The sequence below is a fragment of the Salvelinus alpinus genome, chromosome 2, assembly GCF_045679555.1.
Source record: "Salvelinus alpinus chromosome 2, SLU_Salpinus.1, whole genome shotgun sequence".
Taxonomy (NCBI): domain Eukaryota; kingdom Metazoa; phylum Chordata; class Actinopteri; order Salmoniformes; family Salmonidae; genus Salvelinus; species Salvelinus alpinus.
Genome location: NC_092087.1, coordinates 121,168,228 through 121,188,408, shown reverse-complemented (window position 1 = coordinate 121,188,408; position 20,181 = coordinate 121,168,228). Strand labels below are relative to the sequence as shown.

At 45.0% G+C, this 20,181-nt stretch overlaps 1 protein-coding gene across 1 annotated transcript in view; it reads right to left on the bottom strand.

Annotated features, from left to right (window-relative positions):
- The window catches only part of LOC139568522 (syntaxin-8-like), a 44,561-nt gene that overhangs the window by 15,371 nt on the left and 9,009 nt on the right, over nt 1-20,181 (bottom strand). Inside the window, exon 6 of the mRNA XM_071390400.1 lies at nt 16,854-16,946. Coding sequence (XP_071246501.1) covers nt 16,854-16,946 — 93 coding nt within the window. The remainder of the gene's footprint in view (nt 1-16,853; nt 16,947-20,181) is intronic.

Here is a 20,181-nt window from a genome sequence, read left to right as displayed (position 1 = left end):
GTTATCGTTATTAGGGAAAAGAGGAACAGTACAACAGGAAACACAATCTCTGGACCGATTTCAGAGGGCACAGTGAGCATTAGGTCGTTTCCAGGATCTAGCATCGTCTCGCTGTCTTGGCACAGCAGTACTGTAAAAACACCCTGTAGGTATTGTCAATGTGAGTGTGCTGTGTAAACACCACCCGCAGAGACTGTATGTTTCTCTCCAACAAAACAAATCTGGACTAAGTTATACTGCACCCCTGTGGTGCTGAGCTGAGCTTCCCGGCAGTACACGGAGTGTGTCTGAATGACTGCTAAGAGTTATAGCGGGACTTTGATGTGCAGCCAGGGCCCGTTTAACACACACACACACATTCTGCCAGGACCCTTGTCTGGGTCCAGAGTGAAGATTCACCATCCATAATAACGCCAAGTCCCTCACTGTCCATTGACAGTGGAGAAGAAGAAGGAATGATATGTCTCAAACAGGAAACTATGATGGAGACATTTTATTATGGAAAACTGATTCCACCGGCAGCTGTTGTTTAGCCACTCAGAGTACAGGAATGTGTAACAAGAGACAGTTTTGGTACTGAGTATTAAAAGAGTATCACGGTAATTTGACAAATCTGAGACTGACTCATGTGAAGAGAGACTTAAGTCAGTGACATCTACGAGCTGAGTAAGAAATTAGGGGGCAAAGGGGTAAGGCCAACAGGATGTACTTCCAAGCGGGCCAATCTGGTTGAAAAGACGTCACTGTAACCAGTTTACAACCAGAATCCAGCGTTGTTTTGCATGCTGGGTTGCCTTTAGCATGACTGCCCTTTAGAATGGTTCCTTACATGTCACAGGGCTCCAAGTTCCAGTAAGTTACCACAGTGCATCTGAAATCTGCTGCTGATCTTTGCTGTGAACTGGGTTCAAAGTTTTGATTGGATCAGAAGAACTCCGTAACACCTCTGATAGGGGTGATATCATTGGCTTGTAAAAATTCCATAGCACTTCATAGAAAGACTAAAATAACAGCAAGTAGGTGAAATAATTAAGTCACCTTCAAACATACACAACATGTTATTTTCCCTTCTGAAAGTTTCCCTGAAGCGGTTTTTATTTATAACTGTATGTTACTTTAATTTATGATACCATTATAAACTGTGGGTTAGAGAGAGAGAGAGAGAGAGAGAGAGAGAGAGAGAGAGCGAGAGAGAGAGAGAGCGAGTGTGTGAGGGAGACAGAGAGAGAGAGAGACAGAGAGAGAGACAGAGAGAGAGAGAGACAGAGAGAGAGAGACAGAGAGACAGAGAGAGAGAGGTGGGGATACTATTGTGGTAAAAGTCCCTCTATTAAAATGTTTAAAACCCACAAACTTGGGCCGTGGCAGGGCTATGTGCTGTTGTAGCTCACGCCAGAATAAATGTTTAGGCACAGTGTTCCTGAAAAAACATCCATACAGGAAAAATACCCCCCCACCCCCCAATGTAGCTTCTGGACACCAAAGAAGGTATTTCACCACCAAAACACACACCAAAACATGCTGCAAGCGTGCACACGCGCAAACGGATTCACGCACACGCTCGCGTACACACTGTTGTGATATACAGACAGGCGCACACACACACACGATCATGTACTGAACATACACAAGCGCAACCTATCTAAATGCCATCACATAACGTACATCGGAAAACTAAGTGAAAAGAAGAGGGTTTTAGGGGAATATTATGCCGCAATCGTCTCCACAGCTGCGAGTGCAGATGCTGTATAATTACAGAAAGCCCTCACCGCTGATGAGGAACATGAGTAGGTGGTGATCGCTTACAGACAGGGAAACCACCTCTGAGGTACAAAACAAATTAACAAACCTTAATTGATATTTTACGACTTTCCCTCCTCCCAAAACCTCCCCTCAAATCCACAACCCAGTCCCCGGCAAAACCTCCCATTTCATCATCAGAACAGTCTCAGCTGTCGTCTCCTCTACTGCCCACCGGTGGCGAGGTAGCCGAATTACAGCGCATTGTACCGCACAGGGCAGCAGCCAACCAGCACACTGACCAGACAGTCAGTGTCCTCCTCATGATATTGTCGTTGTGTTCAAGACACCTCTGTATAGATAACCATATGGTTATGTTGTGACTGAAAGGTCAAAAAGGTAGCATGTACAAGGCTGATGTTCCTTCATATATGGCCTTGGCTGGCAGAGAGCCATAGAAACAGAAGCTGCCATAGGGAGGGAGCGGTAAGATGAAACACCGGCATGCCCTGTGATGTCGAGATCTGTATCGGTCTGGACTCTGTCCTCCAGCCGGTATCAGCTCCCATCCACACGCCACTCAGTGCACGAACCCCCTAGGAAGACTATTCTAGATCATTCACCTTGGGTCTACTCTACTTCACCCTGACAACATAACACAGACAGGTAGGTACAGTAACACCTTTGCTCTTCCACAACATTTCACTCTGTGTCTTTTAACACAAACACTTTGCTGTCGTGGATCCTGGCACAATATACACTGAGTGTATAAAACATTAGGAACACCTTCCTAATATTGAGTCGCACCACATTTTGACCTCAGATCAAAATCGTCGATTCGTCGATTCGTCGTGGCATGGACTCTACAAGGTGTCGAAAGCGTTCTACAGGGGACGCTGGCCCATGTTGACTCCAATGCTTCCCACAGTTGTGTCAAGTTGGCTGGATGTCCTTTGGGTGGTGGACCATTCTTGATACACACCCAGCAGCGTTGCAGTGCTTGACACAAACGGTGCGCCTGGCAGCTACTACCATACCCTGTTCAAAGGCACTTAAATCTTTTGTCTTGCCCATTCACCCTCTGAATGGCACACGTACACAGTCCATGTCTCAATTGTCTCAAGGCTTAGAAATCCTTCTTTAACCTGTCTCCTCCCCTTCATCTACACTGATTGAAGTGGATTTAACAAGTGACATCAATAAGGGATCATAGCTTTCACCTGGATTCACCTGGTCAGTCTGTCATGGAAAGAACAGGTGTTCCTAATGTTTTGTACACTCAGTGTATTATTCCTGTTTACATTGTGGGAATTCAGCCTTTTTTCTCATGACGCAGGCCTCCATAAAAATATATTTTTACACAGCCTGGTTGGAAAACGGAACAGCAGCGACCGAGAATCAAATGGCAACAGTATTAAGCCAAAACCATAACAGATGAGAAAAATAAGACGCTAGCCTAGATCAAAAGGACCTGGTTGTTCATCCGAGCGTAGGCGATCTGAGAGACACAACACAGAGAGCGAACCTCAACGTTTAACAAAACGACGCTAAAAAGAGCTCATTTGTGAGGCCAAACTGCTTTTGAAGCTCACCGTACTATTACAGGGAGGGAGCCGTGAAGATGACTTTTATCAAACCCTCCACTCCATGTGTTTATCTTGTGGATTTCACACATAGGACAATAGATCAAATAGAGGGGACAGAAACAGGATTTCCTCTTTTGAAGCATTTCAAAAGCCTTATCTTGGAAACAATGTCGGATAGACGATACTCATAAATAATCATATGATTAAAGCCTTTGAACTGCTCTTTAAGTCTTTGACTGTGATTGGTTGCGAGTCTCTGCGAAGACTTGAGGGTTACACGATAGCCATTGGTCATACGATGGCGTTAACTCAGATGAGTAGTCTTCACAGGTGATGTCAGACACTTGTGGCAAAGGACTGGAACAGAAGACGGGACTCACACGACTACAATGTTCCAGGATTACAGTACGGCAATATGAGATGGATTTAATTTCATGCAATATCTAATACATACATTACTTCATGGAAGCAAATCACACTTGCCCCCCAAAATGTACGATAGGACCAACTTAAAATCTAACGTAATAAGTAGGCTACAACTTGGCAATGACACTCCCCTGACTTTTATTGACAATTAGACAAATTCCATTTAAAATGCGCGTAGTAAGGTGTCTTTACAGATGATTAAAACAATTCCACCATCCCCACCAATTCCACTGTAAAACATGTGTGCGGCGCATTTTCAACAGCCTAAAGAGGCATGCGTTCCCATCACCGAGACACTGTGAACAAGCCTGGCGTCTGGAGCCCCCCCCCCCCCCCCCATCACATCCTCCACATTTTCACTTATTGAACGACGCCCTTCAAAAGCTCACCAAAGACTTGAGACGCTAATGAAGCATTACCTAATTCAAACATGAAGCCTCCCTCTCTTTTCCTAGCTCCATCTCCCCGTTTCTCTGCATCAGCTGTGATGAATGACTTCTAATGAGTCCCTGCTGTGTGGTTCAACTGGCTGCTTCTTCCAAAGCACCCCCCCATCTCTCTCACACCCACTCTTTCTCTCCATGGATGAAATCATTGGAAAATGACCCGTCTCTCGGCTGCCTTGCTTCAATGCCATTGCACAGTGTATTTCTAAGCCCATGCTTAACACCGAGTTCGATTTTACTGTGTAACACCCAACCCCAACCCTCCACGGGTAGCTTGTGCCTCCCCTCAGCCACCCTGTCACACTCATACGAACCTGTCCTATTCACTAATCACAACCTGAGTGAGAACACATGCCCCGTATATTCCATATGTGTGGCATGTTAAAAAGTAACAGCGGTGAATATTCTCTCTATTAAAAGGGAGAGTAGATGAAGGTCTCTGCTCTTTAGCCCTGCCGAAATGGGAACCACCTGCTGGACTGAGGTGGTGGGTAAGTCGAAGCCCTTCCACTCGTTATATGGGGTGACCCACTTTACCTCCAGACGAGTGGCGAAGAAGAGGCGGTACTTTAAATACATTTACTCCACCGAGATCCCGGCGGGTTCCAAACCGTCGGATGTGGCTTCCAAACCGGAGTGGTTAGCGATTAAGTAAACAGAGTGGGATATTTGTTCTCGCTGTCACTCATGTTAGCCAACGAGGCCCGGCTGAGCCAAGCGAGAGCCGAGCCAGGGCCAAAGTAACATTAAATTGCAGGGAATCCTTTGCCCTCCACCAAAAGGGAAAGTGCCAGCTGAAATTGCAACCTCACCACATGGCAAATGCACTTTCCTTTCCCCATGCGGCAATCTGCGATGAAGCCCTCCTGGGGGATATTACAGAGCGATATTAAGACGTTAAGGCCAGTTTGGCGTGAAATCGAACACATACCACTGTGGTGAGGTAATGCTCCTTGAAAAGTAATAGCAGTGACACGGGTATGTGAACGAAGGTACGGTAAGCATAGAGTTAACCCCTTAGCTTCTGAGGAGGGCTAGTGAGGTCGGTGCTGTCAAGGCACCTGAAGAGAAGTTCTGGGTCAAACACAGGGAGGTCGATCGATGCTGGAATTCAGTCCAACCCACACTATGGCAAACACACAAAACTTAAATGCAAGCTTTAAGTGAAGGAGAAGTGACAAAAGATTGTTTCATCTCAGTGTAAGAACAAGGTCATTTTTTAACACAATTAGAGTTTGATTGAAGTTCCTCCTTGACCTTAACAGGCAACAGGACTCAACCATCTGATTGATGTTTGGAAAGGAACAAGACAAATGTACAATACTGGAGTGTGTTGCGCAGTCTAACAAGCAGCCATTTTAAAACCTTAACGCCAGCTAAGACCATTTAATGTCATCTAAGACACATTTAAAAAGAGGCAGATTACTCAAAGACACGGTAATGAGAACGACTTGAACCAAACGTTTGTTTCCAAGCATTGTCTCATTCTAAAACAACCAACTAGTTAAGAGGGGGGTGAGCCTGCTGGTGAAATCATAGTTTACTTCACTTACATGGAGTTTTTACTGCTTATTACTGCTTATTTTTACTGCTTATTAGTTTGTGGTTTTCCAAGGGATAAAATACACAATTGATAGTTTGCGAATGAGCGTGTCACTGCCAGGCAATCTGGATGTGGTTGTTGTGAGTGGAGGACCGAGGAGCCTCTCCCACTGACTCTCTGAGCCCAGGACAGGGCTCTGAGCTAGGGGACATCTGGAGATGATCTGGGGCCCCGCTGGGCCCGGCTGAGAAACAGACGTGGTGCAGATGAGCTGGAGCCGGGCGACACCTCGGTCTCCGACGCCCTGCCCTGGGCTGCTGCTGTGGGGTGGTGAGTTGTCTCCATCAGAGAGAAAAAGTGTGTGTGTGTGTGTGTGTGTGTGTGTGTGTGTGTGTGTGTGTGTGTGTGTGTGTGTGTGTGTGTGTGTGTGTGTGTGTGTGTGTGTGTGTGTGTGTGTGTGTGTGTTGAGTGCGCCCACCTGCGTGTGTGCGTCAGACCAACGTGTTGGACCAGAGAGCTTCTTCCTCAGTCTCCACTTTCACCCACGCCAAAGTAGTGACGGGTGGTCGGATGCCACTGGTTGATGAGTAACTCGATGAGTAACTCTTTATACTGGAGTATGAGACGGCGAGGCAGCCAGCTAATCTTCACATCCCCTGTAAATCATTCAAAGACGATCATCAAACACACTCACCCCTTTAAGATCAATAACATCCCCACAGTGAGGACAGTTGTCAGCTATCAGTCTTTTCAATTGTTGACAAAAGCGTCAGGAGGAAAGTTGGCACTAGCAATTGTTTATTCGAGGAGGCTGTGGATGTGTTATTGCAAATGCTGTGCCTAACGGGCGATACACGTAGGGTTGCATTGTCTTGGGTTCAGTTTTTTATCCAGCTATTCCAAGCACAAATAGCCTTGGAAAGGTTTTGCCGCTCCCTTTAAAAGCAGACTCAGGGTCATTCGATCCATAGGGCTCTATAGCACTGGAAATCCCTTAGCCAATGAGAACAGACGATCAACAAAAATGGGAAAAGAAAGAAAGAAATACACGAACAAGAGCTTTTCAGCCTGCCTCTTCTTTCAAAGCTGTTCACTCTCTGGTGGTGAAGCTAACCAAGGCCACATTCTAATCGAGCTAATTGTGTTAATAGGGTAAATGATCATTAAAGTTAAATTAGGGTTAACCGCATTGCAATGCATTCCCATTCTTCAGTGTGTTTTGAAAACAGCTCGCTTCTAATCTGTCATCTCGTTCATATTCCGCAGCAAATTATTGTTAATTATACTTCTTTATACACATATGCCTCTATCGCGCATGTTTGTGAATGTGCCAGAACCTGCGACATACATTTACACTGCCCTCGGTGTACTGACATTATTGATGCAAAAGAGAGAGAGAAAAAAAGATTGGGTTGGAAAAAAAGAATGGACTTTCCTAAATAATTATATTTACTGTCCGTACAGTTGTCCTAACATGACAAAGAATGTGTGAAGAGGTGTAAAATGTCCCTCTCCGGGTCGTGCTTCGCCCTCTCCGTCACATAGTTTGCACACCCATAGATCACTCCTCTTTTCCGGCGTCTGGGAATTCCTGCCAGTTGCCTTTTAATGTGGGCCTCATTTCTGCTGCTAGCGTGGGTGTGTATGTGTGTGTGTGTGTGTGTGTGTGTGTGTGTGTGTGTGTGTGTGTGTGTGTGTGTGTGTGTTGCTAACGACTGTCACGAGCGGAGCGCCACATTCGTTCCAGATGTACAGCAGCTAATCAAAGCCAAGATCCACCGAGCAAGACAGCGGCCTGGACCGACGGCGGGAAAACATCCTACATGCTTTATGGCATCTATAAAAAATAAAAAATGTACATACAATAAATCGGAGAATTCTCTCTCTCTCTCTCTCGCTTTTACCGAGGTCTCTGAGGTCTCTGAGCTGCGACAGTATTTAAATGGTTAACAGTAGACTGCCATTTGCACAGGGAAAACACGTTGTTTAGCCTCGACCACAATAGAGATCTACACAGAGATAGTCTGTGTATTCTTGGTCTGCTGTTTCAGAGCCCAAAGTGCATATGAATCATGGGAAGTGCCTGAGATGAGAGGAACGGCAATTACTGTGTCACCCAAAACACAAACTATTCCAACGTGTATAACACATGGGAAAGCCCCGACCGACGCCAGGTATGACTCCTTTTTCTCCAGTGTCGCTATATAATACTGTTGAATGTGTGACTGGAGAATCAGCCTCTTGGCACTTCTCCAGTTCAGCCACGTAAAGAAACATTAGACACTCGTTTAGGTATGTGGCCTTTCTTCACAAACCACCGTTGGCAGAGGAGTCCATGCATTGGGATAACATCTCTTTAAATCACTCGATGGCTGAGGTAGTACTACACAGGCCTGGTCCCAGATCTGTCTGTGCTGGCCAACTCCTACGGTCACGCCAATGACCATAGGAGTTGGCAAGACGGCACAAACAGATCTGGGACCAAGCTAAGGTACTACTACACAACCTGAAAAAGTTCCAGTTCCAAAGCTTGGACTTCCATGAAAAGGATATGACTTAATCAATCCTGACTGTTGCGTTGAATTGTTCTCTTCAATACATGAATGGCAGTTTGCCCGCATAGCTCTCTCCTCTCTCCTCCAGCTGGACTGTCTTTGTGATCCCATCCTGAGACACCTCATCTTTGTCACAAACCCCCTCTGGAAGAAAAAAGAGATCGGAGAAACCGATCAAACGCCTCACCAGCCATTTGTGAGACAGTGCAAGACAAGCAAATGGAACCTGAAACAAGAAGCCATTGGGAAGTGAACATAGTGAGACCATTTGCAGAATCAGGGACATGGCACATGCAAGGCCAGCAAATGGAATGTCAAAGAAGACGAAGCTGTGCGAACAAGTGAAAAGAGTGAATCTCACCAGGAAAACTTAAGTAGACGGTTGAATGATGAAGCTTCTCCAGAAACCCTTTGACTTCCCACATACTAATTTGCTAGCGGTCGCAAACAGAAGATCATTCATCACCATGCTGTCGCGGTCGCTTGCCCTTGCCTGAATCACCCTTCACTGCCTCATTGTTACTTTGTCCCCTTCCACTCTGCCGTAGTGACACTGTGCCCCAGACAGAGACGGATGCAACTACCATCGCATGGGACAAGGAGATGGCATATGATCGATCGTGTCCAGGTCAGGATTTGTCCAACAGGAGGCCCGTCTAGCATTTTCCCGCCTTGGCTATTTTTTGTCACTCGATCACAGAGCAGTGTCATTATGAATGGGGTGGGCAGTGAATTCACATTCCTACAGCAGCGCTAGTCTGCACAGTAAGACATTCCCAGATAACGTAGACATTATCCTGGATAATGACGTGAGTTTAACCAGCTTCTCCCGCTGGATTGGTTGTTCCCAGATCTTGCTCAATTACAACTTGATCACATTCGTCAGATGATCTCTACGAGAAAGAAGCAGGAGAGAAGCGCAACTGCTGTGAGACATTTAGGATACGTCATTTCAAATGTCCTTTTCCCCAAATGCTATTAAAATGACTGCATGTGGAAAGACCTGTGCAGCCCACCACCTTCTCGCCCAGAGTTCTGTCCACAAACCTCTGGCAAGTTCCCAGGCCTTTCAGAAAATATTTTCCATCTGAGTCAGAAGTTTAGAGAGTCACAGTCACCAAGTGGGCATGAACCCGGTTATAAAAGCTGAGGCAGACCTTAGGTACTGATCTAGGGTCAGCTTACCCTCCCCAAATCCTAACCTTTATCATAAGGAAAGAAAATGTTAAACTGACCTTAGATCAGTGTCCCTACTCTGACCTATAAACACCCGACTCAGAGGAAGTGACTAAATATGTACATGCTCTGAGACTGTTAGAGAAAGGAGGGCTTCCACAGAACACCTTCAGTGAAGAGAGAAATTTGTGGAAAATAACAGTAGTGTGACTCAAGTCAAATTAGGCTATTCTTCAATGAGAGAGGGTACAACACGGCAGCCAGCAGTAGCACTTGACACGTTCAGCGTTCCAAAGCACCATAACACTGAACCTGAACCTTAGAACTGTCCATGAACCACCAACAGACTTGTTTTAAGGTGGTAGGATTGAAGATATACAAGGTGTATTTTCTTATTTCTAGTACATTAATAATCCTCACTCTTTCCAACTATGTGGGGCAGAGTCGTGCCAAACTCCAGCCACCAAGTCAGTTGGTCATTTCCACCCTCTGGAACTGCTACTCAAAGCTCAGTGACACCAGACAAGAGTTGGGCGTGTCTTCATGCATGACGACGACACCCATTTTCGTGACACAAACACCAACCCACCCCTCCTTCTTCATCCCCACGCCCTACTACGGTGTTACCTTACCACCCTACCCTTGGCTCGCAGCTGGAGCAAAGAGGACGGGCGTTAAATCAATCGTCGACTTCGCACCGTCAACCCGGCTCCGCCGCCATTAGCGTACGTTTATTTGTTCGCGGGACTGTTTCTCTGAAGAGTGTGACCAAGAGCTCTGTTCTCCACAGCCGGGGTTGACCACCCCGCTGGCGAGTTCACTGGTCCTCCAGCAGTTCTAACAAACGGTCCAGAATCTTCCCGGGTTCCAATATTTATTTGGACCTCACGAGAGTTCCCCGGCCGTGACTCTGATGACGCAGCAGTGAATCAATGACGTAATTATTAGTGGGAACTAACAGACTAATGCTATATCATAGAATCATATCTCCTTTTTTCCCCCCAGCATAAAGAGTCCTTTACAAAGAGAGAGGGTGGTAGTTGTTGCTAACGATTGAGGCCTAGAGATAGCCTGGTCGCAGATCTGTGTGCCATCTTGCCAGGTCCTATATACGGTATGGTCATTGTCATGCCAAACATTTGCCAAACAACCATAAGAGTTGGCTATACAGCACAAACAGATCTGGGACCAGGCTAGCCAATAGGCCCATCCTCAACACTGACAATAGACTCCTATTATGATCACTTACTCATACAGAAATGGATACACGTCTAACAATCTTAGGAAGTGTCAGACAGAACTATCCTGGATGTTTAGGTCAGATATATTATTAGCTGTTCAAAGCGTTCTTCTTTCTGGATCTTTCCGTCATCTTCCACCGGCAGATCTTAATCTAAATGAAGTTTTGTTCCTCTCTCTCTGTTCCGAATGAGCTCACTTCTGTACGAAAATATAGTCGTCTAACAGAAAGACATGGACACCGTGTTGCCTAGCGATGGTGAAATCCACTCAGAGTGTTATTAGCAAAACAGAAGAAAAAAAGCCAGGCAGGAGTGCACGCAGAGGTCACGGCTGGGATATTTGATGTGCAAGCGGCGAGCAGCACATTTGGCGGAGTCGTCGCGGGACCGCAGTCTATTTATTAAAGTGGAGAAGAGGTGGAGGAAAGAGAAAGGAAAGAAAATGGAACAAACAGCAGTGGCTGATTCCTCTGAAAGGTTTGTGTGGGGAATTTGAAGGGGCTCGGTTTAGCGGGAAACGTTGTTGATCAAATAGCATCAAACAGTGTGTGGAAAATAAATGAACTCATCCATCCATTTGATCAGTCCATGTCGACTATGTTGGATTTTTAATGAGGCTTGTAATAGGGAAGGGAGACAAACCTTGGAATAAAGGGTGTGTGTGTGTGTGTGTGTGTGTGTGTGTGTGTGTGTGTGTGTGTGTGTGTGTGTATATGCACATTCGCTTAACCACACACCCTCATATCCCTGGTTATTCCAACCAAAGTGAGGGTGTATTGTGGAAAACTAGTCTCTAAAGCTGGAACCCCTCCTCAGCCCCTCGAAAAGACCCACTTTTACAAGACTGCCCGTCACTCATAATCACAGACCACTGTGACACGGGCTGATGTCATTGTTCCAGACCCGAATCAGAAAAATATCAACACCAATAAAGTCAAACAATGTTGATTCTAGCAGCAAAAACCTTCATTTCGTTGATATAGAACATTTAGTGAGACGCACAGGGACATTTTCTGCCACATTGAATTTGGAAATAAAAATATGGTTGATTTCAGCCACATCACGCCTGGTGATGATACACATCATAAATAATCTTCACACCCAAAAACTTAAGATTTACTTTTCTTTTTATAGGTATTGAAGAAAAAAAATATCTACTCTCAAAATGTGCATATGGGAAAAAGTATTTCTTGTCTTCACAGTTCACACCTGCAAAGCTTGGGGATTAAAATTGTTACTACTTTGCTCAACTCTTCCTCACCATTCATTGTAGATGCATTATGATTTTTTAAGACAGGGCTGGAAGAGAAACCAAGGGCCTTGGGTTCATTTCTTAAACTCATAACAGGTCACCTTCACAGATGACCCTAGCTTCAAGCTCTTTCCCAAAAAGGAGCCGACTGCAACCTCCACTGCACTCAGGTCAGAGGCTAGCTCCGGGCACAGAGCTTAATCTATTTACAGGGAAACACTGCAACAGGACTGAGATCAGAAGAAAAACAGAACCCCTAAAAAGACGGAGAAAGGAAAAAACTCGAACTGTCAGTCTAGGCTTTTTAAATGAAAAACATTTTCTCTGCCTCTCCAAAAGCATTATGCTATCCTGTTACTTTTTACGTTGTCGATTTTGTCATTTAATACAAGTAAGAAATGCAGCACCTACAAAGCTGTACGAAGCAATAATATGGGTAATTTAAGTACAACTCGGCAAGAAAAACATTCCAAACGCTTATTCTCACGAAGTATGCAGAAAACGTTCAATCGAACCTCTGTGTCTCATATAAGGGCATATAAAGCATTAACTGTTCTGTTAGGTAGATGAGGTTGGGTGTGTGTGTGTGTGTGTGTGTGTGTGTGTGTGTGTGTGTGTGTGTGTGTGTGTGTGTGTGTGTGTGTGTGTGTGTGTGTGTGTGTGTGCTGTGAGTGTGTTCCCTGAGTGTGTGCGTGCCTGCAGGCCCGCATTCCATCATGCATTTGTGTATATAGCCCTATAGCTTAAAGACCTTTTTAAAAACACCAGCACATTCTTAATTGTACCATCAAATACAGTATGCCCATCAGAACCTGGGTGGTATGATGTCTTCAGGGTGGCATGGCTTGATTTGGTGTGGATTCAAGTCACCCACCAGTTTCTTAAGCCTGCAGACACGGCATCCTCTCCCCCAGCACCCGCAAGGCCTGTGGGGCCCCTATGCGGTCTGTTCGGCCCCTAAATCAAGCATGGGAACTCCCAGGACAACAACAATCAGTATGCCTGGCTGTTTGAAGTCCTTCCCTGGCCTCCCCTGCTCACCACGCTGTGTGATATATCCTATTTTTCCACCTGTCCCACACCTCTCCTGGGACCATGACATCTCGGCCATAACTCACACAGAGGGGAGAGAGAGAAGGAGTGGAGAGTGGAGAGAGAGGAGGTAGAGAGAGGGGTAGGTGGAGAGAGGAGGGAAAGGATAGGGGAACAGAGAGAGGGAAGATGGGAGGAGGCAGAGGAGAAAGAGAGATGAGGTAGAGGTGGACGAGGCAGAGGAGGTAAAGAGGAGGCAGAGAGAAAGAGAGGGAAATTAGAGCGAGAGAGAGAAAGAGAGAGAGGAAAAGAGAGGTTAATGCCTCGATCACACCCATACAGTGGTTCTGGGGGGGGGCAGGGGGGGCCAGTGCCCCTGTGACAACAATTTTGGACCCCCTTGTGGCCCCCCTAAATGTGGAGTATGAAATAATTTTTACATAACTAATTTTTGCTATCGGTCTTTTTTTACATCCGTTATTAGACAGTGGCAACGATGATGATTATGAACATGGTCTTTTGCCTGCAATGCAGTGAAGAAAACGATATGACAACAATAATGTCTAATGTAACTGGCCCCTCTAACAGTACAACTGGCCCCTCTAACAGTACAACTGGCCCCTCTAACAGTACAACTGGCCCCTCTAACAGTACAACTGGCCCCTCTAACAGTACAACTGGCCCCTCTAACAGTACAACTGGCCCCCCCAGTTGAAATGGTCTAGAAAAATGCGCAAAATGGTACGCAGCATCATCTGGATATGTGTGCAACAAAAGTTCAACATTCCCCTTCTGCTACCATTTCTGCCAACCCGCCTACGCACACAGATTGACGCATACGTTGGATAAATCCGACGTATGCAGAACGCCCTGCTACGCAGCGCTCCGCTGGAAACGAATGGCCTTCTGGTGTACCAAAATGCAACGACACTGTCGGTGGGATCGAGGCGTAAGGAGAGAAAATACAGAGAAGGGAGAAGAGAAGGGCAGAGGTAACGAGGGGAGGAAGAGAGAAAGTGAGGGAAGCCTGAAGGCTCCAGAGCCCTGAGGGCCTATGTGTGAGACTGGGTGAGTTATAGTCAGTTGGTCTCGTGAACTCTGAGCCCCACTGTAAATTCAGATGGGAAGTCGGTGGAGACTGCAAGATGTTGGACTGATCCACTATTGGACCCCCCCCCACCTCATCCCTCTGTTTATCACCTCTATGTAATACCCCCGGGGACAGGCATACAGGTGGGCCGGTCCGTGAGACCAGGCTGGCCTCCTAACACTCTTATTTGCCGGGTTTGGTTTCAAATCCAACCAGGCGGACCTGGTTAGAGGTTCCAACATACACAGGGGACTAGGCCGCGTTTGGAGAAGCATTCGGTCGTGATCGAAAACATGGAAAGAGTGAAAGAGAGAGCCGTTATCAAAATCTTTGGACAAAGTGCACTTTAGGGGAATGTGGACTACCTCGCTAAAATATCAAAGCCACTTTGTATCAGGGCGGAAGTTTTCATTCGCCTGGTCCGCTCGCTTGCTGCGGGGGCATCGGGCCCGGACTCTCAGGTCCACTTACAGCCGTCGCGTCGGACGTTTCCCCCCCCCCCCCCCCTCGAGGTCTCTTGTTATTGGAAACACTGACGCCGCGCACTTGAAAAGAAAGTCGAAAAGAGGAAAAACGCGCCGGTTCGGACTCTGAGGATTGAAGGGGAACCAATGATCCCTCTCTAGCTCAATAAGGTAAGAGGAGAGCAGGCTGAAACAATCAAGCCGTAGCTACCCTGTCTCTGACTCGGGGAGGATCGCAGGCCAAACGTCTACTGTTTGTTCCCAGCAGCAGAAGGGAAACTCGTTTGTTTCCATCTCAAAGGTCATTCGATTACGCATCCCTGTGGGATCTGTTTGAGTACAGCCTCAGGAAAGGACCATACAAAGTAATCTGACCTAACTTGGAATTGGCCGACTAAAATAAACACACTATAAATAAATTGAAATATGCATTGAATATTCATAGGTGTCCATCAAAACGGCTGAAGAATATAAACAAAGTGGTGTGATTTTGGAGCTATGGCCTCATCCTCTCCTCTCCGTTATGACTATTAATAGCTAAAACAAGATAACTAAGAAGCTATTTAACATTATTGGGATATAGCCTACATTTACAATGTCCCAGAGGAAGGGGTCTGGGCTCTTTAGGGAGAGAACATCAATCATGTCATCACATTGTGCTCATGGCGGGAGAAAGAAAAGCACCTTTTAGTCCAACGGCCCACTAATTGTCTGGCCCCCGGGGTTGTGGCGTTGTGGTGCGCCCGGGACATGCCAAGAACAGCAAGCAGGAACTAATGAACTCAGTGTAACATTCCTCTATCAGACCACCAAGCCCACTCACTCTATACGCTCTACAGTCAATATACAGTGACACCAAGCATCTTCCTCTGCCTCCTATGGGCTTTGGGTGTCCTCCACAGATCAAGAGGGCCCTAACCTATTCTGTTCTCAGAAAACATCGCTTTGAAAGTAGACAAAGGTCAAAGGTGGCAAGTGGTCGTAATTTTGGGGGGGCTTTAAAAGAATGTGCAGTCAAAAAAGATTTTCCTGTGTTTTATATATATTTCCACACTAGGATGTTGGCATAATACTGTGAAAATTATGGTAATGCCCTTTTAGTGTAAGAGCTGTTTGAAAAGGCTGCCTGAAATGTCTGCCTGTTTGGACTGCCTGGTGACATCACCAGATGGTAAATTAGTTAATACACCAATAAGAAACAGAGTCCCAAACCACTCTGCCAATAACAGCAAGTTTTCCATTTCCCCTCCCCACTCAGACCCCTCCCAGACAGTCCTAGCAAAATTGTTGCTTAAGAAATTGTTCTTCGCTACAAAAAGGTATTTTTGTTCATTTTAGATTGTTTTAATTGAAAACAATCCCAGTAAGGTACTTAAATGTTACCCAGAAATGATTTGAAATTGAGATAAAAACAGCTGCATTGGACATTTAAAACGAATAATCAGGCGACACTGGAGTGTATAGTTGAGATGTAGAGTGTACAGTTAGGGAAACAATGAGATCTAATGGTCCTGCGAGGCGGATGATGACTATCTGGCATCCTACAACCTTTTCTCAAGTGCCTCCATCTGTAGACGAACCGGAGCGATATGCTCAGACCTGCCTTCTGCCCGCCGTCTGCCTCCTCTGACAGAGCTATTTACAGCAACACAGACATGACCTCAAAGCAGATCTGATTCCAGGACAGCACTTGACTCTCTCCGCAAACGCATTAAAACAGTGCGTCAGGAAGCTCACATTCCTCCTAACCAGACTATATAGCCTGACACAGTCACAGATCCACCACCAGCAGAGCGCTTCTCGAAGGACGGCTAGACGTTTTCTGAGAGCTCACCGTGAGGTCACTTTAACCATAGACATACATCGTCTCCGTCCCAAATGACACCCTATTCCCTATACGGCGCACTATTTTTGACCAGGATCTGGTCAAAAGTAGTGCACTTTGTAGGTAACAGGGTGCCATTTGGGATTAACACTTTATTTAATTCTGTGACTCTGACCAAGGTGGTTTGGAGCACCAGTAAATGGTACTGACCCCTGTTCCATGACTGAAATAATAGCGTGTCTGATTGATTTCACACAGTGGTTTGGAGTGGGGTGTGGCTGGTAGAACTATGCATAAACTATATACTCCCTCCCCTTGTTAGGGAGACACACACACAATATGATAAAGAGCTTGTGTCTTACTGTAGGGGTGAAAGATAGGGTGGACTTATCTGAATGACGCAGAGTAGGTCGCAGAAGCAATAGTAGATGTACCACACACACACAGACAGACACACACACATGCACCCCTCCTTACCATTCTGCTCGTCCAGCTCGTTGCCTATATCCTGACCCATCAGCTTCTGTCGGCTGATGACGGCGGCTAACGCATCCAACCCAGCATCCTGAACTGTTCAGAGAGAGGGAGAGAGAGAAAGGTGTTAACTAATCCCTGTTCAGCATGATAGAGAGACAGACAGAAATAGAGAAAGCCTCCATAAGAGAGAGACCTATACATTATACCAGGGTTCCCCAACTGGCGGTCCGTGGGCCGAATTTGGCCCAAGGGTGATGTTATTTGGCCCTCCAACTTTTCTGAGCAAAGAAATACAAATCCTGCAAAGGTAAGCGTTGATACTATGATGACAACCTGCTAAACTACACATTTGTTTCCTCAAAAGTATATATCTACAGTGCCTTCAGAAAGTATTCACACCCCTTGACTTTTTCCACATTTTGTTGTGTTAGTCTGAATTTAAAATTGATTACATTTAGATTTTTTGGCCACTGGCCTACACACAATACCCATTTAATTTTTTTTTATTTTACATTTTTTTATAACAAATTAATTAAAAATGAAAACTGAAATATCTTGAGTCAAGTATTCAACCTCTTTGTTATGGCAAGCCTAAATAAGTTCAGGAGTAAAAATGTGCTTAACAAGTCACATAATAAGTTGTTTAACATGATTTTTTAATGACCATCTAATCTCTGTACCCCACACATACAATTATCTGTAAGGTCCCTCAGTCGAATTTCAAACACAATTTCAAACATAGATTTAACCACAAAGACCAGGAAGGTTTTCCAAAGCCTTGCAAAGAAGGGCACCTATTTTTTTTTTTAAATATATAAAATAAAATAAATGACAATGAATATCCCTTTGAGCAAGGTGAAGTTATTAATTACACTTTGGATGGTGTATCAATACACCCAGTCACTACAAAGATACAGGCGTCCTTCCTAACTCAGTTGCTGGAGAGGAAGGAAACTGCTCCAGGACTTCACCATGAGGCTAAAACAGGTCCAGAGTTTAAAGGCTGTGATAGGAGAAAACTGAGGATTGATCAACAACATTGTAGTTACTTCATAATACTGTGAAAAGAAAGAAGCCTGTACAGAATACCAATATTCCAAAACATGTATCCTGTTTGCAACAAAGCACTAAAGTAAAATAAATTAACTTTATGTCCTGACTACAAAGAATTATGTTTGGGGCAAATCAAACAACGCATCACTGAGTACAACTCCTCATATTTTTAAGCATGGTGGTGGCTGCATCATGTAATGGGTATACTTGTCATCAGCATGGACTACAGATTGTTTTAGAATAACAATAAACGGAATAGAGCTAGGCACAGGCAAAATCCTAGAGGAAAATCTGGGTCAGACGGGGAGAGAAATTCACCTTTCAGCAGGACAATAACCTAAAACACAAGGCCAAATATACACTGGAGTTGCTTACCAAGATGACATTGAATGTTCCTGAGTGGCCTAGTTACAGTTTTGATTTAAATCTACTTGAAAATCTTTGGCAGGACTTGAGAATGGCTATCTAGCAATGATCAACAACCAACTTGACAAAGCTTGAAGAATAATGTGCAATTATTGCACAATCCAGGTGTGCAAAGCTTATCCAGAAATAATCACAGCTGTAATTGCTGCCAAAAGTGATTGTAACATGTATTGATGAACACTTATGTAATCAAGATATATTCATGTTTAATTTTTCATATTTCTTTTGCAAATGTTAATCTTTTTCCACTTTGACAGAGTATTTTGTGTAGATCATTGACAAAAAAAGTGCACTTAAATCCATTTTAATCCCACCTTGTAGCACGTCAAAACGTTGAAAAAGGGGGGGTGTGAATACGTTCTAAAGGCCCTGTATATATTTGTGTTTATTGTTGTAATTGTTGTTGTACATACGACTGTAAAAACACCACCAAATCAGCTGTAATGGATTTTCATTTTGGAAATCTGTTCCAAAGTATTCAAACACATTATAGAGCGAGATACGTGATCGTATACAAATGTAAGCAAGGTTTGAAAATATAATGTTTAAGTGAAATATTTCTGTTTGGGCTTCTTGCGGTCAATTTACAGTCCACAAATGATTTGTAATTGCGTTCCGTCCCCCTTATACCATCCCCTCAAGAAGAAAGAAAATGGCCCCATAGCTGAATCTAGTTGATGATTCCTGCATTATAAAGTTCATCAATAAACAACCCACAATAAGGAAAACCCCATTCAACTAACATACAAATACTATAGAGCACATTACGTATCCACAGAAAAATGTGTCAAATGTAGCAACGGTGAGGTGGTAAAACTATGAAAACATGCCGACATTCTTCTTTAATGAGCCATTGGTAGAGAGGGAGCAATTTCGTGCACTGCTTTCACAGGGCAACCGTTTGGTGAGTAGGAATGACACTTTGGGGTTCAGCACTGGGGAACAACACTAGGGGGCAGCGTGCCACAGGTGACTCACTCAGCACTTAAAACGAACACACACGACGAAGACATGCATTTACGCACGAACACACGCACACACACACACACACACACACACACACACACACACACACACACACACACACACACACACACACACACACACACACACACACACACACACACACACACACACACACACACACACACACACACACACACACACACACACACACACACACACACACACACACACACACACACACACCTCAGCCTGACTTCTGTTATTCTAACTGTTCTAACTGTACTGGGTGAAAAAGGAGAGAGGGGCAGCTGAACAGTGACTTTGTGAAAGAGACGGATACATAACTTGTGGGGAAACTATCATTCTCTATCACAATTTTACAGAGTAGTGTTACACTGAGTTTGTCCAGGTTTTAGTATGTGCTTCATGGGGTTCAGGGAATTGGTGAGGAGAGAAGGCCCCTTGTCTCTGTATTTGACATTGACACCACCACAGGAATCTGGGCGACCACAGATTTGGTCGCTCACTATAGGCCCTAAACTTCCATCTGGAAATCCCAATGCTCAAAACCTTGATGCGGTTTCACTGTATCCCCACAATACTGACAAACTGACAATAGCCAGATCGCAGCCAGAACCGTAATGGAGACATAACAGGAGAGTCATGTTGAGTCAGGTGAACTGTACTAGGATCAGCCTGGATGTTGCAGTTACAGTCCATGTGGAAACGATTTAGGAACTGGGAGAGGCAGGGAAAACGAATCTGCTGAATGTGAGTTACTGTATTCACCTCATCCTGTGACAGTGTGGATTTAGTTATCAAGGTGTAGCCTCGAGGAGGACTGCCACCTCTGTGTTTCCTACTAGAGGCACTGATCACAGGT